Source organism: Lepisosteus oculatus, chromosome 2, assembly GCF_040954835.1.
Source record: "Lepisosteus oculatus isolate fLepOcu1 chromosome 2, fLepOcu1.hap2, whole genome shotgun sequence".
NCBI classification, from domain to species: Eukaryota; Metazoa; Chordata; class Actinopteri; order Semionotiformes; family Lepisosteidae; genus Lepisosteus; species Lepisosteus oculatus.
In genome coordinates, this window is record NC_090697.1 from 27,550,708 (window position 1) to 27,578,347 (window position 27,640).

At 40.9% G+C, this 27,640-nt stretch overlaps 2 protein-coding genes and 1 long non-coding RNA gene across 4 annotated transcripts in view; 2 read left to right on the top strand and 1 right to left on the bottom strand.

Annotated features, from left to right (window-relative positions):
* Positions 1-43: 43 nt before the first annotated feature.
* supt7l (SPT7 like, STAGA complex subunit gamma) lies at positions 44-7,780 on the top strand. The gene is made up of 5 exons (XM_069199137.1): positions 44-128; positions 1,530-1,973; positions 3,887-4,211; positions 5,337-5,574; positions 6,241-7,780. Exons 2-5 carry the CDS (start codon positions 1,564-1,566, stop codon positions 6,507-6,509), a joined length of 1,242 nt encoding a protein of 413 aa, XP_069055238.1. The 5' UTR covers positions 44-128; positions 1,530-1,563; the 3' UTR covers positions 6,510-7,780.
* A 1,738-nt stretch (positions 7,781-9,518) lies between these two features.
* On the bottom strand, positions 9,519-20,212 carry LOC107078570 (putative C-type lectin domain family 20 member A). 2 transcript variants are annotated; one of them, XM_069199138.1, is made up of 6 exons: positions 20,149-20,212; positions 18,656-18,709; positions 15,037-15,384; positions 14,535-14,609; positions 13,610-13,732; positions 9,519-12,806 (listed from the first exon to the last, which is right to left on the bottom strand). In XM_069199138.1, exons 1-6 carry the CDS (start codon positions 20,183-20,185, stop codon positions 12,460-12,462), a joined length of 984 nt encoding a protein of 327 aa, XP_069055239.1. In that variant the 5' UTR covers positions 20,186-20,212; the 3' UTR covers positions 9,519-12,459. The 2 variants fall into 2 exon arrangements, with proteins under 2 accessions (XP_069055239.1, XP_069055240.1); XM_069199139.1 differs by lacking the exon at positions 14,535-14,609.
* The window catches only part of LOC138244886 (uncharacterized), a 41,983-nt gene continuing 31,968 nt past the window's right edge, over positions 17,626-27,640 (top strand). The window contains exon 1 of the long non-coding RNA XR_011193505.1: positions 17,626-18,101. This is a non-coding gene — a long non-coding RNA (uncharacterized lncRNA). The remainder of the gene's footprint in view (positions 18,102-27,640) is intronic.

Genomic DNA, 27,640 nt, shown 5'->3' on the forward strand with positions numbered 1-27,640 from the left:
TGTTGAAGACGACGAATAATTTAGGAACTATTGTATAATGAGTAATTGTTTCCATACGAATCAAAATAAGAGTTGGACACTTTGAAATTTGTCTGTTCGGCATTCAAGATTAAAGAAATCGTATTAAGGTGAGTGGTTTTGTGTGGTTTATTGTTTAAACACTGATGGTTGAAAAGTTTCAGTTTTGTAATGTAAGCAAAAATACACATTTTATTTTAGTAGGGTATCATAACTGCAAGTCAATAATTGTATGGATACGATTTTGTATACACTATAATTACAACGGTTATGTTAACATTTATGTTCTTTTTTCAAATTTTACACTGTCCGCTGGGTTGAAAACCACGCCTCAAGACTGCGGTAAACTTAAAAAGTATGGTTTCGTCCGAAATAAAGACGCCGAAACAAAAATATATAACGAACTAAAAATATAGTATATAGTGTTAAGCGTCACCTAACTCCCAATCCAAGGACAAATGACAATGATGCGTTGTGTAGACTAATGTCTAACTCTATAGTACTTCTCTAGAATAAATCCTATAGCCTCAACTTTAATTGTAGGATATGAATTCACAAAACAAAACAAAAAAGTAAAAACATAATTAACTCGAGGGACGGAAATTACGCTATAGGCGTAATAGATATTACATGCATGCATAGAGTGCAGTAACATTGTCGTTACTGTAGCAGATCCTTTAGGGACTAAACGCATTAACGTGTATCGGCAACATGGACAGTAATTCTCTCTTTACTAGCTGTTTAACTTCTGTACACACTCTCAATTTTCAGGAACTTATGATTTTTAAAATACAAGAAAAATTCATCACTATATAGTAATTTTAGTAATCGAAGGCACAATACTCCAGGAAGGGCTGTCTCTTGCATCCTGGTCCTGGAGGCCTGGTGTGTCTGTGGGTTTTTTTAAGCAGCAGCACCTGAAGAGCTGGAAATGGTTGTTAACACAGTAATCAGAGTGTTGAGAGCTGAGGTGGATTTAAAACCTATAGACACACCAGCTCCCAGGACCAGGATTTGACAGCCGTCAGATCCTCAATAAGCATACTTAAACAATTACCATTCGCTAGAAGAAAGCTCCTGAAGGAAGACAACTGGTTTAACTCTCATCGTATTGTGGTTCACAACACGATTTTGTAGGAACATGTTAAACCACAGGTTCTCACCTCTTTACCTGGGAGTCTGGAATCTATAGGGATATTCAACGCCACTTTAGGTCGTCGATAAGGCTTAAGGCCGTGGAGAAAGAAAAGATCAGCCCAGTTAAACCTTAATTGAGTCAGTTTAACACCCAGGTGAAGAGTATCTTTCGAACTTATGGAGAGACATAGAAAGTCTGCTGGATTCTGGACCCAGAGGACTCAGGTTGGGATCTCCTGTGCTAGACTGTCACTTTCTGCCACCCACAGTCCTTTCACCTCGTTTTGGGAACCCCTACCTTAGAGAGCAAAGCCTTATGTCTGATTCTAGTGCCGTTTAACATGAATCTACTGTTTTGTGTGTGTGTCCGGCAGTGTTGCTAGCGTGTCTCGAGGCTGAGGTGGCACGATGATGCGGTACTGGGGGGAGATCCCAGCGCCCGCAGCGCCGCCCAGCCGCAGCTCCTTCGACCTGCTGCAGCGGGAGTTCCGCTCGGTGGAGGTGCAGGACCCCCCCCTGCACCAGCCCTCCGCCCAGCGCCCGCGCCCCACCACCATGCTGGACGTGCCCTCGGAGCCCTGCAGCCTGACCATCCACACGGTGCAGCTGTGCCAGCACGCCCGCCGCCTCCGGGGGCTCCTGGCCGCCGCCCAGGGCCAGCCCCAGGCCGAGGGGGCGGGGCGGCCCGAGGACAGCGACGCCCTTCCTCCCCGGCCCGCCACCCCTGCCCTGCCCGATGACCTGCTGCCCCCCGACAGCAAGGCCCCCCACCAGCCCTTCCAGCTGCGCCACAGTGACCCCGAGAGTGACTTCTACAAGTGAGTGTGGTTTAGGTCTGCCTTTTCAATTTAAGGGCACTTTCTTCCTTTCTCAGTTTCAATTAAATTCAATTCAACTTTATTTGTCATTAAACTTACACAGGTGCCTAGTATAATGAAAAGTGTTTCTCATTAGTCACTCAGGTGCAGTATATAAATAGGACAGAAGGTAAGACAATAGACAGTAACACAATAGCAATAGCAGTAACATGTAATAACATAATATAAATAACATGTAATCAAGTAATCGAAACTGTGCAAAATTCCGCAAACAGAGAAAATATAACAGGACAAAAATACTGCAAGGTAATTCTTGGAACATTGCAAAAATAGTATGGTTAATTAATAAATATTAAATATTATTACGACCGGTACAGTTTTACTGGGCTATTGAGGGGACAGTACAATTTTGGCTTACATTTGTGTATAGTGGTGTAGGAGTACAGTCATTGTGGGTACAGGTAGACGTTAGGAGAGATCATAATATGGTTGGAGGGTGTGGGGGCGTCGCCAACTTGACAACTCTGGGGAAGAAGCTATTTTGGAGTCTAGTTGTGTGCGACTGGAGTGACCGGAACCTTCTGCCAGATGGTAGGGGAACAAACAAGTTATGACTGGGTGAGTTGGGTCAGATATAATTTTGGTGGCTTTTTTCAGACTCCTGGTGTTGTATATTTCCCGGATGGATGGTAAGGCACTGCCGATGATGTGTTGGGCAGTTTTGACCACCCGCTGTAGTGCCTTGCAACACCCGTGCAGTTGAACACTGCTGCCTCAGTCTCACAAGCTTGCAATGAGCGGGGCAATAAAGACAGGGAAGAGATGCAAGAAGTTAAGATAACCAGCCAAACACTGAAATGGTGTTAACCATCCCCTGGCCGCGTCTCTGTGAGCACACCATGAGTTAACCAAATCGGCTAGCCTACAGATTTGTGTGCCTTGTATTTTGTAGGATTTGAGTATACAAACAAGAAGAGGGAAACATTGTTAAGTATATAGAAGGAAATTTTGCAATAGCTGTAAGTGTTAAGACATGGAATAACTTGAGTTCAGTAACTCCCTGGTACAGGCTGAAGAAGAAATGACAAGGAAAGTCTCTGGGTTAAAATAAAGTGTGCCCGCACTGAAAAAAAACCTGTCTTCCACAGCATTTCCCCAGACATGCTCCTTCACTTTGGCTCGTGAGTTTCCGTAGCGCTCTGGTTTGGCAGTCTTGTTTTGCAGCCAGCAGTCACTGCTGCTGTCTGATGTGTTTCGGCTCTCCTGAAGAGCCCCAGAGTGCATCTTGCCTCCAGCTCAGCCCTCATACACCTACTGATGAGAGCACTGCCTTGTATAGACATGATCAGAAGAACACTTCCAAGTGAGAGGAGGCCACTCGACCCATCCAGCGCACTAGTGCTTAATTGAGCCGAGTCTCAACTGGTCTCAACCAGCTGTTTCTTGAGAGAAACCAGAGTTTTGCCTTCAGGAACATGGCTGGACAGCCTGTTCCACACTCCTATAACCCTTTGTGTAATATAGTGGATCCTGTTCTCTTTTTAAATGCTCTTCCACATAGTTTCCATGTGTGTCTTCCATGTGGTTCTTCATTTCTTCAACAATTAAGCAGTGAAGGAAACTGCTGCTGCCCCGTTTTGTCAGTGGATTTTTAAAAATTATCTTTATGGAATATTTATATATTTTTAAATTATAATTCTGTTAAAAAATAAATGTTTGCCGGCTTTAATTTTCCTTGCGCTGTCACCATTGTGAACAAATTACATTGGCAGTCGCAAATAATTGAAGCTCATAAGCAATAAAATACGCAAATGAAAATCATTGTAATGAAGTCGTGCCACCAGAGTTATAGAAGTAAAATAACTTGCTGTAGTATTGCTCCGCCCTGCTGTGAGTCTGTGCTTGCTGCTCAGGGGCCAAGGAGAGCCAGTGACGGAGCTGAGCTGGCCCTCCTGCCGCCAGCTGCTGTACCAGTCCGTGGCCACGGTGCTGGCGCACGCGGGCTTCGAGACAGCGCAGGAGAGCGTGCTGGAGACCCTGACGGACGTGGCGCACGAGCACTACCTCCGCCTGAGCCGGCTGCTGCGCGTGGGCGTGGACCGGGAGGCCCGCCTGGGCACGACGCCCTTCCCGGACGTGGTGGAGCAGGTCTTCCACGAGGTGGGCATCGGCAGCGTGCTGGCACTGCAGCGCTTCTGGCAGCAGCGCATCAAGGACTACCACAGCTACATGCTGCAGGTGAGAGCTGCTCTGCTCCCCTTCTGACCGCAGAGGCGGGAGGCTGGCGATGGCGCCCTGACCGGCAGCGGCGGGTTTTAGAAGCTTTTGCAGTTTGTGGCAGCCGTCCGATTCATTGATCACACCAACCTCAACTGGTTTGTCTTCCATTTTTGGTGTGTTTATTGAACGTGTAAGTCAACATGTGAATTCCTCCACGATGTATTTCTAGACACTGTGCAGCAGAGACACTGTATTGTAGGAGGTGCCATCATCGGGTGAATGAGCCCATGAGTCTTCTCTGCTTGGTCAGCATAGTTCATAGTGGTAAGGGGGGTAATTAGGGTGACCTGGCTATGTCCTACTTAAACAGTCTCCCTAAAGTTCCGCTGACAGAGCAGCAACATTCAGAGAGTAAATAATGTGTACGTTCGCCAGAAATAGGGAGAAAATAAAGTATCTAAACACGCATGTTTTTTAGGGAATTGGTGTCACCTGTTGAAAGCTGGTTTTCCCTACATAGGGGTTCCCAGGATAAAGTGAAGTTGTCCATTCAGGTTTGAGTTAGACCCTCAGTGTTATCTGCGACAGTGAGTAACCGAGCGTAGAGGAGTATTTCCACTGCTACTAATTCATAAGGGACAAGAGGGAGGAGGCGTACAAGTGTCGGACATGTTTTGGGTTGAAAAAGTTAACAGGAACAACCTAATTCACCACCTAATTCAGGTTGGAGAAGTGGGATGTTATGTATATATCCTCTGTGCTCGGCTACCATATTAAGTGGGATCAGTCACAGTTCTCCATTCAATTGGTGAAGCAGTTCCTCACTCCTCCACCTGACCTGCTGTGTGGGGGGGCGGCTGGTGTGGAATGCTTGTATGACTCCACCCTTGTGGATGCAGCACTTCATTGACAGATGAAGTGGTTCCCCTCCTGTGTATGCGAAGTGCTTGGGGTGGTTTTGTGATGAAAAGCACTGTTCAAATACAATTAAATATCAAAATAAAAGCATGAATGCCTGACAACACTACAGAGTTTGCAAAAACTCGTTTGGACGTTCCAGCTCGAAGCCTAGCCAGTGCCCGATCGTGCCCTTTGTCGTCAGCAATTCATGATGGCTGCGTGCGTTCTGTCCTGGCTGTGCAGGTGAGCAGGGAGCTCTCGGAGGAGTACGAGCGACTGGTGAACCCCGAGAAGGCCACCGAGGACACTAAGCCAGTGAAGATCAAAGAGGAGCCGCTCAGCGACATCGCTTTCCCCGTCAGCGAGGAGCCAGAGGCGGATCTGGCCTCCGGGGACCAGGCCCTGCCCATTGGGGTCCTGGGGGCCCCCAGTGAGAGACTGCCCACAGTGCTGGAAGGGGAGAACTCCCCACACCCTGGAGGTACACTGAAACGATTGTGCATAACACTGAGTAACACACTCGCCCTTTTGTCTTCTGTACGCTGAAGAGCTCATTGGTAGACATGTCTGTTCACATCTCTTGACAGCCCATCTTAACATGTTTGCAGCACCAATTTGGTAAGACCTGATTATAGCAATGTCCTGAAATGTGGAAAATGAATAGTTAAGGCATCAGAATCCCAATTTTAACTGGCCTGCTTATCTATGTGTGGTTTAAAAATATTCCTATTCTGTAGAGATGATATAGAATTGAAATGATTGATCTTAATAGCTGTTTGTCATTTCTTTGTCATTTCTTTCTTATCTCTGTCTCTGGCTCATATATGATAGAGCCAATCAGAAAACGCAAGTTTGTAGACTCTTGTAATCCGGGCAATTCAGCACAGTTGTGGCGCTCGGTAAAGTGACACACTTTTTTCTGTGGCATGCCATTCTGTGGGAAGGCTGTGTTCCTGCTTATCCCCAGTAACTTAAATTAACTCTGGCAGCACTGTTGGTTACCTGAGGACCCGTTACAGTAAGTGAATAAAGCACCAATCTCACTGTGGTCCTGTGATGGAGCCGAGGGTACTTGGCGATTGGCCTGCAGCAGGTGGTCTGAAGGTCTGGGTGGACCTTGAGCGGCTGGTGTGGTTTGTGTCCGCAGGTGTGGCGGGAACCAGCTCCCCCCTGTGGCAGCTGGCGCAGGTGAAGATGGAACCGCAGGACGGGGAGGAGGGGCAGGTGTCAGGGCACGCCGTGCTGGGGGGCGACGTGTTTGAAGAGCCCATGTCCACAATGAGCGAAGCCGGCATGCCCCCGTCACCCGGCGGGGCCGGCTCTGAAGCCAGCTATGGCTCCCACTCCCCGGACAGTCTCATGGGAACCTCCCCTGTCTTTAACCAGCGGCCCAAGAAACGGCTCAAGAAGATGTGAGAGCTGGTGCTGACCCGGTCTCTTTTTCGGCCCCTCACTTTCTCTTTGCATCTATCTGAGACTCCGTCTGCACAGCTTCGTATCTCCTCCCCGGCCCATGTCTAGTTCAGCTGAGGCATGGTTAATATAACTAGCCCTTCCTGTCCTACAGCTCAGGCCATTCCAGAGTTGATTCAGAGCTCAGCATCTTCTTATTACATTGCCCAATCCATTCATGATGGCTTCTGCAGGACTGGAGAGTAAAACAGGCAGAGCCCCTGGTCTCGACACTACCAAACTGAGAAACAAGAACAAACAGCAATACCAACCAAAAGCTTCTGTTCATGAATTCCAGTTCAGCAGGTTGTATAGGTCACCTTTAAATCACCAATTTTTAAAAATATGAAACAATTGCATTGTGATCATTAAGCAAGTGATGTCTTAGATTAAGTACCACAGAGTTTATTGAAGTCTAGGTTCTAAGTACTCTTCAGTCTTCAAGGACCACAGCTCTTACTTACAGAGTACTTGTTTGATTCATCGATAGCTGAGAGGTGGAGCCAGTCTCTAAAACCAGTCAAACTAACTGGAGTGGGGATCTTGAGCAGCAGAGCTGGAGATTCCTGGCGTGTCGCATTTGATTCTGGCTGTGTGTTATAATTAGGAAGTCTTACGAATTTTGTAGAGTAAAATCCAATATGTACAGTATTTTGAACTTTAAAGGCCTACGTGATGCCACAAAAATTGCTACGTTATGACTGTGCAAGTTTCAAATGAATTATCACTGGTAGCCTCCACCTGTGATGGCTGAAAACATATATTAATATGCAGCTAAGTTAATCAGATGATTTACAATTAGTTTTTATTCTAAAACACATTTTAGAGTCATCCCTCAGAGTCTTGTATCCACATTGCCTCAGAAGGAATTACTTATTTCAATAATGGAACCATTAAAAACATCCCTCAGTTCAGATCAAATCTAATGGATCTCTGGCATTTAATTAGATTATATAAAATGCAGTCTTGTGCATTTTAAGAAGGCAATATCACCTGTCCACAGATGAATTATTTTGTAGTGTGTGTGCCTATGAGGGCTTGGTAAAAGGCCTAATTCAGTGGATCCCTGAGGTGTGGTAATACGGAGTACAGCGCTCATATACAAGACTAGCCTTGACACTGTTATCTCTGGACTGTTACATACAGTAGCAGCAAGACATTTATCTTAGCTTCCCCCTCTGCATGGTTTTACAGGTTTGGAGTACAGCTTTGAATAAAAATGTCAATTTACGAAACATTGTGGTCATCTCATTTGCAGTCTGCTGTTCTTTTTGCATCATCTTGGCTGGCAGATAGGCAGGGTTTCTAACACTTTTCTTTTGCTGTTTACACTAATGGAGGTGCTTTGATTTGTGTGATATAATAATTGTATATAATTGCTTTTGATTTGATAGTATTTTGTAACCTCTTTACTCTTCATAGCTCTTTATACCTCTTTGCTTAACAGAGGGGATCCCTTTCGTCCGCCAGTGGAGTGCATCCCCACCCAGGTGCATTTAGCCATCATGAGATCTGATTTTAAATTCAAGATGGACATATTTTGGTAGTTTGAAAAATCCAAAATATTTTTAAATGCAAGTTCTTTTGTGATTGTCAGAGGCATTGAGCAAGTGAAGTTGATGTGTTCCATGAAAGAGAAGGATCTTAATTTGATGGAAATGGGCTACATTGTCAGCAAGAGCTGTGTTCTAATAAAGAAGCCCTCCAGGCTCATTGCTGCAGTGTTTTCACTTTAATTCAAAGGACACCTTTCATCTTGGGCTGTTGTGTTTAGATTCAGCACTTGTGAACTGATTGAGAGAGACAAAAGCTGTTCTTTTTAATTTTTGTCCTTTTGATCATTTGCTTTGAAAGTTTTTTTTTGCCATCGTTTCCTCTGTTTTGATTTTTTTTCCTGTACTCTATTTAGCAAACTTTTTCAATGGAACACTGTTGAGTTTGGTACAGTATTTGAATATCTACCCTTGTGTTTTATGATGGAAAAGACAAATTTTTAGTTCCTTATGCCCTTTAATTATTATCTATGTGATTACTATTGACCACTGTGTTGACCATTATATATTTTAGATATTTATCTCAAATGCCATCCTTAAATTTTGCTAGGACCATCTGTAATGTATAATAGTAACTCTTCTGGTCCGTAGTTTAACTTAAATGTTTGTAACCTCCTCACAGGTTACTGTGTTAAATGTGATATGTACACAATTACCATCTTAATGCAGCTTGAGCAAGTTAAGAAGGAATGAGAGAAAAATTGCCCCATCCCCAGTGTGCATAGAGAGACTTATCCTACAACACTCACAGCTGTAATTGCTTAACATGTCTCCACCAAGTGTTGACTCAGGGAGTGAATACTCATTCAGTCAAATTTTTTACTTTGGGATTTTGTATTTGCACCTAGAGAAGTGTTCATTTTGAGCATTCAAAATCTGATTAAAACTGTTCATATTAAAAAATGTGTATACATCACCTGTGAGTCAAGCAAGTGGGACATCAATGGAAGGGGGTGGATATTTTTACTAGGCGCGGTGTAATGGGCTACACACAGTAGATGGTCAGTCCTTCACATAATAAACAATGCAGTTTTAATTGGGATTTGTTGACTCAAAGTCATTGAAGAAAGAAGCAAGTTTGCCCCTTGTTTGTGATGCCCTCTCCAGTGACCCTTAATGTGGAACCAAGGAGAAGAATCCAAATGTTTGATGTGATGTGCTACTTTTTAATAACAGAATACGGTAATAAAGTAATGAAGCCATATTGTTCCCTAAAATATTTTAGGAAATAAAGTAAGTGAAATGCATGAAATAATGACATTTTGGAGTTCTCATCTAAAATGTGTGCAATCAAATTGGATAAATAGATTTTGTTGCTAACCAGGGGGTGTTAGTGACAGAAAGCTTCAGGTCCTTGTGTCGCTGCTTTGCCCTTGACTGTTGCTGGGAAGACATTGTGAGATAATAACAAACATGCTGATATTTGCTCAGATATTTATTTTCATTATCTCTGCCAATTATTTTCTGCAATCATCTCACGATGCTATACACATTTGCTTCTGTTTACAATGATACAGTTGCAAATAAAATAACACAGACAGCAATTATTGCCTGGCATCTGTTCAAAAGAGTGGAAATACATTCATCAACAAAGGAACAGTGAATTAATTACCATTTACATAAACATGCATGTTAATGTGAAAACTGTCAGAAACCTGTATTTGGACTATTCCGATTAAGCAATTGTCTCTGACTGGATTCTAAGGAAAAATCACATTATGAAATTAGTTATATTTAATATATGAGATATTTTTTATCCCATAATTTTCTTTATATTTCTTTTTGTTGCCTTCATTCATTCTGGATTACACAGCATGTTACAGTGAATTTGGAAGTCTTGAAACCTCTCATTCATCCCAGACTAATTAGACATCTGACAACAGCATTGCCACCCTGCAGCCTGATCCATTAATTAAAGAGATGAAAATAAAATATTAAAACGCTGTTAGTGATGAATGGGAGGTATCTGGTTTGTTCCCAGTGTAAAAATGAAATGATTAGTTCTTCACCTTTATGCACACAACATGTTAATTGTCTGGTGTTGCGATACAGTGCAGTGATGATGTCCAGCAGACACAATCTGACATTAAAGGGGAACTGCAGCTCCGATTTCTCAGACCGGTTATTAAATCTCTGTAACAAAATAAATTTGTTGGTGGTATAGGAAAAAATGATCAATTTTGAATTGAATTAATGGCTCGCTAGTCACGTTAATGACTACTGTAATGTGATGTACGAGACGGTAAGTACAGGTTATACCGCAGACATTTCACCGCAGAAATGTTCCAATGTGATCTGCATGCACACTTAACAAGTAGTATTTGTCTACAAAACCATCTAAAAGTTGAGAGCAATACTTCTATTGGATTAAAAGAGACGTATTCACGAGCCTACTCATTTACAATGTGATAAGGCTGCTTCCTGTCACTGGATGTTTTGTTGCCAATTTCTGAATCGCATTAGATGGCGCTGCACATACCTGGAAATTTAGTCTATTTTTTTATGTAATATGAAGGTTCTACAAGTTACTGTGTACATTTTACTTTTATTCTGGTGTGAAATGCACTCATCCATGCTGATTCTTTCTAACCCAGAAATATAAAACTAGCGTTGCAGTTCCCCTTTAAAGGTAGAGGGCCAAGAATCCTCTGGACGTCCCCTGGCAGACACATGTAGCCAGGGAGCGACCTGCTGTTAAACACCTGGCCGTTTTGTCATTGCACATGCTGTACGTGGGAAGTGTTGCAAGGATCTTCCAGCTCTGAACATTTCGAACCTGAAATTTGGTTGAGGTCAAACCTGAGGTCCTTCATTTCTGCCCATCTCCTCCTCACTCTCCAAGCTACTGATGTGGCACAAACAGAACTGCAGGCCTGGCTGCTGGAATCCAATATACTCTCTTCACCTCAACGATTTGTGATTGAATAAAATTGGATTGAACTGTCTATGAGAAATCAATTAGTTTGAAAAGTTGAAGTTTGATTGCGTCCCACAGAGGGAGTAGGTCAGATGAAAGCCGAGTTACTGGTCTGTATTCATGGAAGTGTCTTCAGGGAGGGTCCCGCCCCAGCAGGGGCAGCATCGCGAAAGAGCGAGATGCTCTTCTGAAACTCAGAAGAGTGGGGCTGAGGTGGAGGAGAAAAGGGGGCAAAAACTTTGTGGGTAGATCATACTTTTAAAAAGAGAAAAAGAATGTGGACACTCAGTGTGTGAAAGTAGCAGAAGGTTAGAGAAGGTTAGGGTAGTTCTTTCTGCAGGCACATGTTAAAAACCCCATGTAAAACTCCAGGTCATGGACCTCCAGATCTCCCACTGACTGTTTTCAGCTTCACGACCCTGTTGGTCTCCCTCAGGCATCTCACATATCTGCTGTGCAGCCTAATAGTCCACAGGAAGCTACAATTTCCAATTTTTCCAAAGCATGATGAGCTTGAGTCTTGTCATCTCAAGAATGAAGGTGTGGCCATGACAATGAATTAACTGCATTTGTGTCAATAGAATGTGTTGACATTACCCTGACAGATGTGCATGTGAGTGCTGTTGTCATGGGCAGGCCATGACACTCCCACACCCCTAGTGGATATACAGAGACATTGACAGGGGCGAGCAACGTTCTCCATGTTGGTACCAAAATTGAATCATGATTTGACATGTACAGTGAAGTACTGTTGCCGACGTTAATAGTTCTTCCCTGGAGATGTTGGTTAGTCACTGTAAGGTCTGCAAGCCATGGTTTCTCCCTGCGTGGAGACTTGCATGCCTATAGCTGTAGCTGCAGGAACGCATTGGCACAATTATGTGACATTGGCACCAATATCCATCATTCTCTCCAATTCAGCACTAATGAATTTTCCACCTTCTTCAGCACTTGACCTTTTCTGGACAGAAAATGCTCTCTGAACTACCTGGCACTGAAAACCTCAGTGTTTTAAACCCAGTTATGTACAGCTTTGCAGCTACTTCCACCCCTCACACACTAGAAACTTTCTTTATACTATCATGCTTGTATGCTTATGTACTGTATGGAAAAAATGCTTTATCTCCAGAATGCATAAGAAGTAAGAAAAAGGTCCTACAATGGACCTTTGTTGCAAAATGATTAATGATTGATTAATGATTATAAAATGTGTGAGAATGAACGAAACATTGTGATAATTGCAATTACTTAAGCCCTAGCAACCTTTTCAGATTTAACAAAAAATAGTTCAACAACAAGCAGATTATACAGTGTTTACGTGATACTGGCTTTCTTTTTTTAAAGAAAAATGAATTTGCAGCAGCAGCTCTGTAGTGATACTCCTGATTTTATCTCCCTCCCTCAGCTTCATTCTTGCATGTAGTGAGGGGCTCCAGTGAGCCCACTAGTGGCAGACGAAGCTGAGGCGTCTCTCACAACACTCGGTGCTCCAGGTGTAATTCTGGTTCCGATCCAGAGAGACCATCCCGCATAGCTGGCCCAGGCTCCCGTCCGGCTGACCCGCCATCCAGCGGGCATAGCTGAGGAGCTCCCTGGTCTCGGCCCAGTACCAGTACCCCCACAGGGCGTGTCTGCGCAGGCCAATCCACACCCCGGGACCAGAGAGGCCTTGCACCGCGACCTCTAGCATCCTCTGGTTGTCAGGACCGGTGACGCTGAGCAGGTCCCGGTGGAAGGTGAGGCAGTACTGGCCAGCCTCCTGCCATGTCATCTCCTGGCGCACTGCGATTGCTGCATGGGACGCATGGGGTCAAAGGTCAACAAGACAGGCTCATTGTCCTGACAGAGAAATGTAATCAGGTTTCACTGGTTTCACACATACTGTATGTATGCACTATCAGGGCTCTCACTGGGATGTTCATCCTCAGACTGGAAGGTGGGATCTTTTGCATGTGGAAGATTCAAACTTAAGAAACATTTCAACTGAAAGAGACCATTTGGTCTTGTCTCATTGGTTTGGTAATGTGTAGCTAATTGCTTATCAGGCTTGTTTGTCTGCTAGTTAAATGATCTGAGATCCATTTGGAGGAGAAGTTACTGACATGTCCATTACTGATAGCACCGCATGCCTTCAAGTGGCCAAGAGGCTACAGAGCTCATTGAGAGAGCACTGGCCAAGAATCCCACTCTACCCTTGAGTGAGGAACAGCAGTCACAGTCAGCTAGTAATATCCCAGGCTTAAACCCACAATCAAAACACAATGAGAACAACTTTACCAGTTGAGCCGCTTAAAAAGCCTTGTTTCATACTTTAAGTCCATCCAACCCTTCTTCTGGAAATTATAGACTCTGAGAATGAAATTGGCTTCCCCTTAAGTTCTCTGATTAGGAGCCAAGTCCTGTATTTGACAATCAGAAGTGCTAATGTCATGTTTCAAATCTTCTGTATATTTGCTCAAAATACAATAACAAAAAAAGCCATAAAAAGACCCGTACTGCTTTATTCACTGTGGAAGACAGTCTGTCCATATTAACTGCCAGGAGACAAGGTCACTCTCTCAGGCGAAAAGACTGAGGCTGTGGGGTGAGGTTACCTGTGATAGGAGTGTCTGTCTTGGGGCCAGCAGTGGTTTCATCATAGGCTGGAGTCTGGTGTGGGGAGGTGGGGACGGTATTTTTAGTGGTTCTGACACCAGTAGGCTTTAATGTTGGATATACTGTATAACAGAAAAAGAAGTTCCATATTATACAGCACCAAAGGCAAGACCGTACTTCTTTTTCTAATGAAACTTCTCATATTTTAAAGAATTAAAAGTTCTAAATGTTTAAGGCTTTGATGTTCTGATCAGCCCTTAAATGTGACCCTTCACTGTTTTTCAACTTCAGTATTTCTAAAACCATCTGCATCTCTGTATTTAATATCTTCCCTTATCCCAGAGCACAGGACAGTACAGACTCATCGCTTCAGAACACATACCAGGCCATTTTCCCAAGCTTTTACTTCTCTTTTTTACATTGTCAAATACCACTGGGTAATGCCAGGGCTGAATTTTGGTGTTCGTAGGCCCAAGGCACTGTGCCTACAGTGCTTAATGGGAAATCTGGCACTGGGTAATACTCAAGTCTCTAAATTTTTTTTGTTTTGGTCTGTAAAAAAAGGAATCTAGAAATGTGGTTTTAAGAATATAAGACAAACAAGAAGAGGCTGTTTGGTTTGTTTAGGCCATTTGGTAATTAATAACTAATTAATCCGATGATCTCATCCAAACATTTCTTGAAAGAAGCCTGGGTATCGGCTTCAACAACATGGCCAGGTACAGTAACTCGTTTTTAAGAGTTTTACTAATTTTCCTGTGATATGTGTTCTCCACAGGTTCGAAGGCATGGACCTGGATTTTCAGTCAAGTCATAATGCCTCACACACAGCGCTGTGTCTGCATTGGGAGAAGGTTTATCCATGTTCTCTGGAAGGAGACCTGTGCTCAAGGTACAAGGACCGAACCAGGCCTTGCAGCTCACCTGCGAATGGTGTGTTTGGCTTGATGGAGAGTGGGATCAAGGGAATGTTGAGGGTCAAGCTGGGAAAGACAGTGGCTGGAGACACAGAAGTCAATTATAAATCTTAGAATTGTACAGTAAAGTGAAGAATATTGTCTGTAATATTTCATGATCCCCCAGTATCCCCAGTGTACTGAAGACATGCTACAGTGTCTTTAGGTGAGACAATCACCAAGGACACTGACGTTTACTCCTGATCCGGGAGGACACTGTCTCTTCTGGTATTCATTCTAGACTGAATTTGAATTAATGTTTTCTCTTAATGGTCTTCATCACAACTTCTTCCAGGTATTTACTCTTTGTTAATTATAAGTTATCTTTTACCTGGTGGTTTATAGGAAACCTTTTTATTTGGGAGATCAGAAGTCCCCTTAGATGGTTCTGCTATCTAATACCTTGTTACCTGGTAAGAGAGAATTAATGTCCATATATCCAATTATTCAGAAGAGGAAAACTGTCTTACCCCCACAACACAAGAAACTAGTAGTGTTCGCACAGTCTTCAGGATACCATTTGTCCTTCTCCAATATCACACATGTTTTTGTTGAATCTTCCTTGAGGTCTCCTCTGTCTGACTCATTGAGCACTGTGTTGTCGATCCAGACATAACTGGTGTTCCGCCATTCCAGTCCGATCCAGAGAACGTCCTCGTCTTTGGAAATATTCCCCTGCACATTTCTCCGTGCTGTGGGAGACAGGACGGCCAGGTCAGTGAAGTGTTTCTGGCAGAAGCATCGAGCGCTGTTCCAATCCAAGGGTTTCTGCACGATGGAGAGGGGGCCGCAGGAGCTGTTCGTCTGGAGATCAACCACTGTGTGAGGAAGAAAGAGAGAAATCAAATGTAATAGAATTCTTTTAATGAGAAATTCTGACTTGCATTTTGACACTTAAGGTGTCAAAGGTTAAAAAATTATGGATTTTTAAAAACCGCTAGATTCCGTTGATTTTATCCCAGATGTAACAGAGGCACACTTATAATTGAGGTCACACTTCAGATTTAATTATCTATCGACGACTGGAAATTTGCATCTTGTTCAATACAGATCTTAATACATAAGAAACACTGATTGCAACGTCTAGAATTGTACACATGCCTGCTGCCCCTTCTACACAAATCTATGGTTTGCTGGGTACAATTTATTCCTGGACAGAAGAGAAAGAATGCAGAAGATGAAAAATGAAAAAATAATGTTGCCTATTCTTCCAAATTTATTCTCCCACCGGCAGAGTTTCCAAACGTTGTTGCTGTCGTAGTTCACAATCATAGCTCTTTCAAACTGGACTTTAAAATCCACCCAATCTACAGTACTACAGGCCAGGCTTGTATGTTAATTAATTAATACATCAATTGTTTAAAGAAAAATAGTTTGAAAACATTCACAGCATCTAGCCCTTTTACTAGGACACACCTAAATTAATTCAGATACAAAAGAGTATGTTGAAAGGCTCAATACATTTGTCTGTGTAAGTTCCCTCAGATAGATATTGAAATGCAAACCACAGCTCACATAGTGATATAAAAAATGGAAATCCATCTGAATGGATTTTATGGTTATGGTCTATGAACTTAAGGTCTATGAACTTTTAAATCTAAATGCAAAGTGATACATTGTCCAGCACAAGTCCAACACAACACTCAGTTAAATCTCAAGCATGGTGATGACAACATGAAAAATTGATGTAACAAGGTACAGGAGAATCCAAGAGGAAGCCTGCTTTAGTGACTCAAGTGACTCAGGTAAATCTGGCTGAAAAAATTCATATTTCAGCCAAATAATTACCTGATAAAGAAGGCCAAAGCCACGCAAAGTCTTACAAGAAGACAGTGAATGTTCTTGAGTGGCTTAATCAAGGTCTTATTGTGACCTGGAGTCATTTTGTCAAGAAGAAAGGGCAAAATTCCACTACCCCATCATGCAAATCTGGTAGAGACTTATTTAGAAACACTGACAGCAGCAAATGCTGCCAAATGTGTTTTCACCAAATTCAGATGTAGGGGAATTAATATTTAAACAATCAATACATTTCAGTTCTTTTTTTGTTGGTTATTCTGACATTCAACCTCTTTCACGTAGCAATGTTCAGTATCTTTATTACAATACTGTATACAGTAAATGTAAATCAATAAAATGTGCTTATTGTCAGGAGATGTATATTCTTCAAAGATGTTGAAGAAATATTCACCTGGAAAAACATGGGAAGTTGCTTCCACACTTCTACATATGGCTCAATGTTGTCAAATTGTGGTATTGAAATGAATTAACACAGTTGTAGGTGAAAACAGGTACATTTCAACAATGAGATATAGTATACTTAACCTTCAGTATATCTGAGACAGACAATTAATTTTTCTGCTTCAGATTTCTAAGAAGCCCTGTTCAATTATGAGGAATCAGTTTAGTTGTGTAAGTCTCAAGTCATGTAAGCAATATGGAAGATAGCTTAGCATCTGAATTTGATAGGGAGAGAGTAATTTATAAATAATAAGAAAAAGCCAGATAATTAAAGAGGGGCCCTTACCTTTTCCATATTTGAAATAATAGCACACTAGAAATCTGTAATAAAGGATTCCTTCCTGTCATCCCTTTGCTTCATCTTAAAATGTAATGGCCCCAGTTTATACTTAAAAATGAGTAAAAACTAGGTGGCATGTCATAAAACACATGGTGCTTAATTTTTCACCAGAGAAACCAGGGATGCCAAAGCAACTGGTTCACTCTATATACCAGTCGATTTTGGAGTGCTTGCCAGTGGATTGCAAGAATGTTTGGCAAAAAATAAATGGGCCATTTGACTACTTTTTTGATAGCCTAAAAATTCATTCAGATCTGTGCATGTGATGTCATAAATTTTACTGCCCTTGTGTGTATTGAACCCTTGTTGAATGGGTTGTTAAAGTATCTTCCTTGAGTGCTGGCTGACACTGAAAAAAAGGCTGCAGGAGCTCCGTAAATAAAGAGTGTTGTGGGCGCTGCCCAAGAAAGTTCTCTCGGTTATTGCTGCACGAACCCCACATTCGCTACTGTGCATAGTGGAGCGAAACAGACTGGCTGTGACACATTCGCCAACAGTTTGATAAGTTTGATTGCCTATTTGATAGTTGTAGTGTCTGAGCGAAAATGATGAAGCAAAGAGACCGAAAACTTACCGTTACCACAAGGAACGTGATTATTTTTTTGTACTTTCGCATTAAAATCTGCAATGCTAGCGTCTATGCGAAAAAGGGAAAGGTAGAACAACATTTCAAAACTGCACACAAAACGTATGATGTCGACTTTCTCGATAAAAGTAAGTTACGGAAAGGAAAAGTGGAAAAATTTAAATCTCAACTAGCAGCAGTCAGTTTTCACAAGGCCTAATCCAAGAGGGAAAGCGGCAATTATCGTATCATTCCGTGTGAGCCACGTCCTGGCTAAACACAAAAGTCATTCAGGGATCGAGAAGTAATTAAAAAAAAGCGTTTGTTGAGGCTCCTGACTTGCTGTTTGGAGACTTAAAAAGCTTCTCAGCGCCAATGCTCACATTAAGGTAAGATATTGTTTTTTCTAAAATACAGCATTCATATCAGTGAGGATAATTAAACTTTAATCAGATCTGCTAACAGTTTGGTCAGTGAAACAAAGAAATCTGAGATTAAAGTTGTTGAAGCACACACTGAAACAAAATCATACTTTAATTTGCTGAACATGTCTTTGAAAAAGCAGTCCTCTCTTCTCCATTGCTTTCCCAAAATAAACAGAGTATGTTTCATTGTGAATGAGATGAGATTCCTGTATCCTGGCAACATCCACTTTCTTTCTGTACAAAACAGTGCGGGGAACTAGAATGATTATTAGGACTGCAAGAATACGTTCATCCCGAGAAGAAGCTACAGACAAAAACTGTTAAAATGCATGAAGGTTAAGATCCATACAGACTCCCTCAAATGATTGATTACAAAATCTTAGCAGAAATTTCAATCAGATTTTAGCTCTGCCCGTAGTGCCAAGACTACATTAGTCAAAACAATAAATGATCATTTAATGAGTTCCAAAGCACTTTTAGGCTTGCCGCTGAGAAGAAGTGAAAAGAGGTTACCTTACCTTCAGTTAGGCTGAGCGGATCATCACAGGCGGTGCCTTCAGCTTTCTCCCAGCCTAAACAGATATCAGAGAGTGGCATTGGTACTGTTCCAGCAAACAGAACTGTTAATGATCAGTATTACATGTGTACTGTGCCTCTGAAGAAACAGAGAACGTACAGTTGCAACAAATTCAGAAAATGAGTATCAGGAAAATGGCAAAAATCACTTGTGTTGTGGTGTTCTACATTTTATTGGGCAGACATGACATAGGTAAATTTAATATACTGATTAAAATTAGACATCAACAGTTGTGATCAATGGGGATCTACTTTGAAGGTCACAGAGCAATAGAGTTCTGGACTTGTGCATCACACCAGGTTGCAGGTGCTGTCTTGCAGGAATCTGGCTCATTCCTCTCGTATAACTTTGTCAGTGTGTGCCAGTTCACTGGTCTGTACGTGCTGAAAGCTACATAGCTCCTGAGCTCAACTGCAAAATTTCATCAGGGCTCAAATCTGCCCAAATCTGGGCTAACTATCTGTTATCTGCAAATCTGGGAGAACTATTCTCCCATTAGTAAGAAAGCTATGAAGATTTGCATTGTCCCACTGGAATTTTTTCAAGTCTGATGGAGCCCATGGAAGGGCAATTCTGTAAGAGGAGTTCTATAGCAACTAGAACTTCCCAGACCATCACACGTGGACTTTCCCAGGAACTGGTCAGCTATGCACAACAATTATGGGATTGTTAAGTAATTTAGACTACACTCCATGACAGCCATTGGTTGGTCAGTACAAAATCTTCATTTACTGCTAAAGAGTTGTACTGGCACTGGCAAGCCCAGCTGTAGTGATTTAATAAACCTTTGAACACACAGGGCATGAAGACGTCATGTTTTTCTTTCTTAGATTTTCAACCTTTTTGTCAAATCACCTTGTCACCTGTGCCCCATCAACCCTCTCACTAATGAGGCAATTAAGTACCTATGCAAAAGTATGTCTTTCGCACCTGTCATGACCCATCAATATATCAAAAAAAGAATTAATCAAAATAAAGAAACATTTAATAGTTCTGAATATTTTTTCTGAACGCCTACTTGCATAAACAGAGTTTATTTCAGCATGTATAATTTCCTGCCAGGATTCTAACCTAGAAATAATTCTGCCAGAAGCTTATACTTAACTTGCCATAGTTTCTCTTAAACATTACAATCTGCCTTGCACATGAAATCCAGTTATTTTCCATCTTTTAAAAAAGCCCAAGCTGTATGATGCAAAGACATGTCAAGACCCAACTATGAGATGTTGTGCATACACTAATAATAACAACAATATAATCAATAGTACAAAAATAGATAACAAATATCAAAGGACTTTATAAAAAAACCTTCTCTCATTCTCAAGTCTCCTTTTCATTGTCTTTTGTATTACATTCTGGTCTGTCTGTCTCTGATTAAGGTCAAAGTTGTTTGAACTATAAAGCATCAAAATAGGGAAAGAAAGGAGACCTTACCCATATACAAGATGACAAACACTGCCACAAGCTGCATTTGTGTGTCTGTTGTGAGTGTAGTGGAATGAAAAAGAATCTGTTCTGACAGGACAGCCTGCTCTGTGGCAGACACAGACTTTCCATCACAACACATACAAAATGACTCACACTACGTAGATTGTGGTTTGTCTTTGTTTGTATATGTTTGGGTTTGTTAAACCCTGGTTGTTAAAAAAGGAAGTATAAGATTCATCTCTGAGATGTTGAAAAAACACAAGCAGGCATTTTCCCAACTAAGTAACCTCCAATGTGAAGTACAATGAAAATCATATTTACAGTACTGGAAAGACTTATACATCTTATACGTGTATGTATGTGCTTCCACTATTGTGCAAAGGTCTTAAATGTCTTAAACCCAAATGAAGAGTTACATTAATGTTTGACTTTTATTGTTATTAATTAAGCTTAGTTTGGGAGATTGACTTGATTTAGGATTGTATTGATTAAACTCTTCAAAAATGATTACAAACACACAATATGAAGTATTGAAGTAGCTAATCCATTACATTTGCCAATCAAATCAAATCGGATCATTGTCAGGTATTCCTCATCATTAACATAATTTGTTCCGCCCACCAAATTCAGATGATCCTAAGAAGGCTAGGCTTTGTACTGTCAACTATACATCTTGCTGGATTAGCTGTGAGCTTAAACAAATGATGCATTGTTTTCAAAACCCTGAAAAGCCTGGTCTGTCAATGCAGCTCTAATCCTTTCACTAAATTGAAATATAAATCTGTTTCGGAGAACAAAAGACCCTGACTCCTTTCATTCGGCTAATTGACAACTTTTGAGATCTTCTAAAGAATTAAGTGAAAACAAACAATTAAAACCGTGGATGGTTTCTATTTTGGGGAGAAACAGAACAATACAATCACCGACGTCTATTTTTTAAAAATAAGGTCACTATCCTTTAAATCAAATTGGTAAAAAGACATTGCGACACATCAAGTTCAAGTTCAAGTTTATTGTCATTATACTCATTTACAGGTATATGGTATAACAAAATGCTATTGAGCTAGCTCTCAGATGGTAAGTAGTACAAGAAACAACAATACAATTGTATAATAAAAGAAAGACAGAGACAACAGGCAGTGTGCAAAAACAACAACAGGCAGTGTGCAAAACAACATCAGATGTGCAAAAACATGCATCAACAGAATGAAATAAAAGGATAGAGATCATGGGGAGTGAGCTTTTTGACATGTAACGTAGAGGTAGATTTCAATGTGTGTTTGAGTTTTTGGTTAGAAAGAAGGCACTGTGAGGTTCAGATCATAGGTGAGAGAGGCTTGGAGTTTAATAGTTTGATAGTGCGGGGGTAAAAACTGTCTCTGAGTCTGGTAGTCCGGGCCCGAATGCTCCGGTACCGTTTTCCAGATGGTAGAGGGTCATACAGTCTGTAGATGGGGTGTGTGGGGTCTTTGATGATGCTTAAAGCTTTCGTCAAGCACCATCTGTCATAAATGTCCTGTATAGATGGGAGGGCAACCCATATCATATGATCTCAAACTTAAAAATACATAAAATGTCAACATGTAGTAAAAATATAAGTCATGCATGCACCTCTTTTCCATATTTATATATTTGTCTATTGCCCTTAAAGTCATTATAATCACTTGTTTTGCATGGAGATTGTGAAATACAATTATCAGAGAGGAATACGCTGAGGAAACGACACTCCTCTATATGCAATGAGATACTGTATACAGTACATATAGTGGCGATCTGCTAGCCGGTTCCAGTGGTGTGGGTAAGAAAGAGGCAGGAGACGGCTGCTCAGGCTCACAACCCAGTTTATTGCCCTTTTCATTAGAGCAGGGTGTGATAGTCACGGAGTAGGAGCATCAGCGTGTGGATGCACATGAGAGAAAAGGGTTTGAGTAAGTACTTCCCTTGGATATTATTGGAGAGGAAGAGGAAAGATTGAGTCTAGTAAAGGGGCAAAGGGAGGGGGTCATGGTCCAGTCCACTGCTGGTACTGCAGACCACTACAATATCTTTAAGCTTAAATGTGTGATATGTGGACTTACATCCACCAAAAAACAAAACGAAACAAATACTTTTCAAATTCTAAAATATTGTATCTATCAGCAAATAAACATTGATCGAAGTAATGGGGTTTCTTACAGGATTTGTATTAAGCCTGTTTCACTGTCTAACGTATAGCTATACTACAGTATGCTGATATGCTAATGAAACCTGACAAAGTAAAACTGTGCAACAGAAGAACTGTCATGATGTATGGCTGTACCCTGTTGATGAACCCTGATAAAGTACAGATATACCATGCTGAAGACCCTTCCTAAGAATTAAACAGCTATCCGTGGCTGCTGGCATTAACTTAAATTCAAGTGAAGCACAATTCAGTAGGAGTGGTTAAATAGAATGTTTATTCCTTAAGGTCTGCTGTGGTGATCTCTGTGCTCAGAGACTGATAAAGCAGTAGGAATGGTCATATAGCAGAGTTTAGTGTGTTTATTGCATTAGGTCTGCAGGTCTGCTGTAGTGTTCTGTGTGCTCAGAGACTGAGAAAGTGGTAGGAGTGTTCACAGAGTTTAGTGAGTTTATAGCATGGGGTCTGCTGTACTGGTCTGTGTGCAAAGAGACTAAGAAAGCAGTAAGAGTGTTTATTGAGTTTAGTGTATTTATTGCATTAAGTCTGCTATAGTGCTCTGCATGCTCAGAGACTGAAAAAGCAGTAGGGCTGTTCTGCTAGTGCAGCTTCTGCAGATAGATCAATTCCACTGATCTAATGTAAGCAGTTAGGATAGGATTGGGCTCCTCTAGTCTTGGATAGCCACTGTCCAGCAGGTCTAATCATTCTAACCTTGAATTATCCATACAGTAATAACATACAGTAAGAATGGTTACAAACAAGAGGAGGCTATTTGGCCCATCAAGCCAAGGACCAAAGAATCCAGCTGTTTCCCAAAAGACACCACAGTCTCAGCTTGAACATTAACTGTGACAAGACTGAAGTCATGCTTATTGGTACCCCCCATCAACTTCGTAAAGCCAGTCCTGTAACCCTGTCTGTAGATGGCTCTTTACTTGAGCTCCAATCAAAATTGAAAAACCTTGGGGTTATATTCGATTCTGGCTTAACATTCGACCCACATGTACAGCATACTGTCAAAACATCTTTTTTTCACCTTAGAAATATCGCAAGACTACGCCCTATGCTATCATTAACTGTGGCTGAAAAGCTAATCAACATATTTGTATTCTCTCGAATTGACTACTGCAATGCTCTGCTCCCTGGGGTATCTAAATCTACTCTGAACAAGCTGCAGTATGTCCAAAATTCAGCAGCCAGAATCCTGACCAGGTCTAGTGCAAGTGTTCACATTACTCCTATCCTGGAGTCCTTGCACTGGCTTCCGGTCAAATTCCGCGTAGACTTTAAAATCCTCATGCTCACCTACAAGGCTTTACATGGCTTGGCACCTCAATACCTGTCTGAACTTTTATCGCCCTACTCCCCACCTCGCAACCTCCGCTCTTCAAATTCTGCCCTCCTTACTGTCCCCCCAAGCCCGTCTACATTGTATGGGCGACAGGGCCTTCTCCTGCTATGCCCCCAAGCTCTGGAACTCTTTGCCCAAGGATATTAGAGAGTCACCTTCTCTAAACTCCTTCAAATCCAGACTCAAAACCCTCCTTTTCAGAAAAGCCTTTACTTAACTGGTTCCATTCTTCACCCCTCTGCTCTTCTTAATACCATCTTCCATGGTCTCCTCTATTGTTATTGTTGTATTGTTGTAATTATAATTCATTTGTTACTTCTAGAGTGTTCACTAATCCCCTTAAATTGGTGTCATCAATACATTTGTAAAGTCCAGGAACTGGGAACTGTCATCAATATCGTTACATAATTAGTTCAGATAAATCAAGAAAATCCAGTTGTACTTGAGAGGTACAGTACAGGGTGTAGGCTTTTTAATTTCCATTTCAAGTGAACTCTAACCTGCTTAAGTGAGCAATTCCCTGTATCCTTGGTCAAAATGAAACTGTTCCAAGTGGGAACAGAACTGATGAATTAAGGGTGACCCTGGTGGATCATATCTCTCCAGGACAAAGGCTGGACACGCCTGTGGAAAAGACTGTGCAGCCTCTTATCAACTTTCACTGGGATCATGAAGCTCTCTGGTTTAACAGTAACTCCCTAGAATCTAATGTACAACCCTACTGAACACAACTTCACAATTTCTTTCTTTACTTCCTTTTTGATTTTGTTGTGTATTGCATTGTGTGTGTTATTGTGTAGTACTTTGAGTTTCCCACAAAACTCCTCAGAAATACAATGGCATTAGCATACTAATTACTGGATTACCTATTCTGATGACCTCTCATCTACCTAACTAATCCATTGAGCTGACACTTCTATCCGTAGAAACTTACATTTGCACCCCTTTATACAGCTTGGTAATTTGCAGGAACAATTCAGGTGAGGTACCTTGCTCAAGGGTACAACAGCAGGGTCTCATCTGGGATTCAAACCCACCCTCTTCTAGTTACAAATCCACTTTGACCACCGATCAGCACTGCTGTCCACCTGTTGTGGAGAAAAAGGAGCATAAAAATGCTTACAAGTTAGAGTAGGGCATTTTTACTGTATACATCCTTTGGTTACTAGTAACTAATTGACATGTGGAGTTTCTTGGAAGAAGACAGAGCATCAGCTTTGACAACATGAATGAATAATTTGTTTCAGTACCCCTCATTACTTTGTGTAAAGAAGTGTGTCCTCATTATACAACTTTAACACAACACCTCAGTATTTACATTATAAGTTTTAACTATCCTAACAGTCAGTTTTCTTTTTAGTGCTTCCCCATACTGTCTAGAAGATAAAAAAAAACATCAGCATAAACACCTCTGCCTTTTCAGAGTAGTTGCCTTTTCAAACTAGTTTCCAAGTTTTGTTTTTATATTTCCAGTTTCTGTTTTTGCTACCTGCATGTCTATATTACGTCATGTGCCAAAGTCTTAAATCTTAGGTGAATCCTTTTGAAAGTCCTTTTGCAGCTTCTATCATGATTTCTCATCTTCCTACACTGATATCAATATTTACTAGATACTAACTGTTCCAGAGTCTAGTCTATTAATATTTTATGAGGAATTTATTAAAAGGATTCTGAAAGTCTCCATATGCAGTCCCATATCATATGCTCTGTTTGTATATATCACTGCTGTTGTTTGCTCAAAGAACTGTAGCAGTCTCTAAACTCTAGTGAACTCTATCAATTAATCAAGCAAGACTTACTGCACATTTTATAAATCCATGCTGACTGTACCCCAGTCCCAGGATAGAAACTAGAAACATCTGCATCTCGGAAACGGGAGAAAATGTATTTTCATATGTCGGATGGAAGGATGAATAATTTTGAGCACAGAAGAATATGATCAAAACAAACCATATTTCTACCTACTAGGAAAAGCATAAGGATTAGAAGAGTGAACAATTGAAATTTGTCATTATTGCTGTTTACTAATGAAATTTGTATTTTGGATCAAAAGATTAAAATGAGGCAAAGGTACAGGAGGTTAAACATGGCTTAACATGTATGCAAAATAATACCTAGAAACAAAAGCTGAAACTCTGTATTTTCTTTCAATCTGAAATACAAATTTCACCAGTGGAAAGCAGAAATGACAAATTTCACTCTACTGTCTCAATACATACAGTTTTCAATGTATTAAATACAGTATGTTGTTATTAACTCAGGCTCTACAGGGAGAAAGAAGGTGACGTATTGGGCACACTGATATTACACATGGGGTTATGTGATCAATTTGGTGACTAAACAACTGTGCTTGAACACCTCCTCTAGTCCAGATCTCCAACAGGCTCTAATCTACAGTACCATAAACCTGTGTGGTAGCTGAGCTCCTTCTATGTGGCTTTTTTTTGCTTATATACATATATAAGCATATTACTTATATTATACTATTATACAGTTACCACACTATTATATACTGTAGTTTATACTATACTGCATATAATGTATATATTCTATATAGTTTATATACAGTATATACAGTATTTCCACACTGTTGTACAGTTACCATCCTACAGTGTATATACATACTGTATATACAGTAGTTTATACTATATTTTATACAGTATAGCTTATATATTCTATACTGTACCTTTAATACAGAATTACATTTAAACGGACATTATTAAGAAGTTCATTATTAAGAAGTCTTGCTTCCTAAGCTCCAATTTCCTTCTGATGTTGGTGACTCTGAAAAGCAGTATGAAACCTGTTATTTACAGCAATATTAAGAAATAAATTAATCATATTACACCAAGATTGAATTGAGGCTTACTTTTTTTATAAAACAATAGAAAGGGATATTTGGCACCATCAAATGTAATTCACTGTTTTTTTGTGAAATTACGGACAAAAAACAGTTTTAACTTGACTGAAGCATGAAATTCACGTCACTCCCATAGATAAGCTTTTTGGATAGTGTTTCCTGTGCTTGAGTCTTTAAACATGATTAGTAATAAATAGAACAAGTAATAAACTAGCCTGGTTATGATATGGTGTTCAAGACTTTTTTTTTAGTTTAATGAATATATTTAAAATAGAGACATTATGGTGCCTGACGGCAAACTTTCATGCTTTGACTCTGAGATTTTCTTATTACGAATATTCAAACCAAGCTATTCAAATAAATATTAATTGTTGAAACAGTGAAGGGATTGGGAACAGATGTTTTCCATAACAGGCCTGTGCAAATGAGCAAGCAAATGTCTCAGGACTAGAAACACTAGAAGAGTGAATAGCAAAGAAAGTGTATCTGACAGAAACATTCCAGTCTCATGGTACAGTACACTTTTTAACGATGAAAAATAAGGAAAGAATTGAAAGAAACTCCACTGCATTCCAGTTTTAAGCTGTGTTACACCTTTTTAGTCTGACTGATTCTTTTTACAGTAGCAATAGTAGAGCTGGGTGAAAGGGTCAGGATAGTTCATGATGGGATCAGATTTAGAAACACCTCTTCCACAGGTGTTTCGAGGCTGATATACTGTACTGTAATCTACAGACAGGTAGAAATGTGGACAATGGCCTTTAAGGAAGAGGGCAGGAATTCATATCTCTAAACTTGAGCTATGACATCATCTGCACTTGTATTGTTTGTATAGGTGTTATGAGGAGCGCTATCTCTTTCACTGTTATAAGTTACTGTACATTTTTCTTTTGCTCTTGATAACTGCCTTCCCTGGAAGAAAGCATCACACATTCGTGTTATTACTGACTATGTGTGCTGCAGGTGCTTCACAAGGCTCATATTTAATGTTCCTGCTCTTATGTTGGGGTCAGGTCTCTCCTGGAAAAAAGGTTTCAATCTCAAAGTGATGCCCTTGCTAAATAACAATAAGTACCCCCATCTACTGTCTCCTCTCATTGTGCATTCTCATTGTGCAGATTTT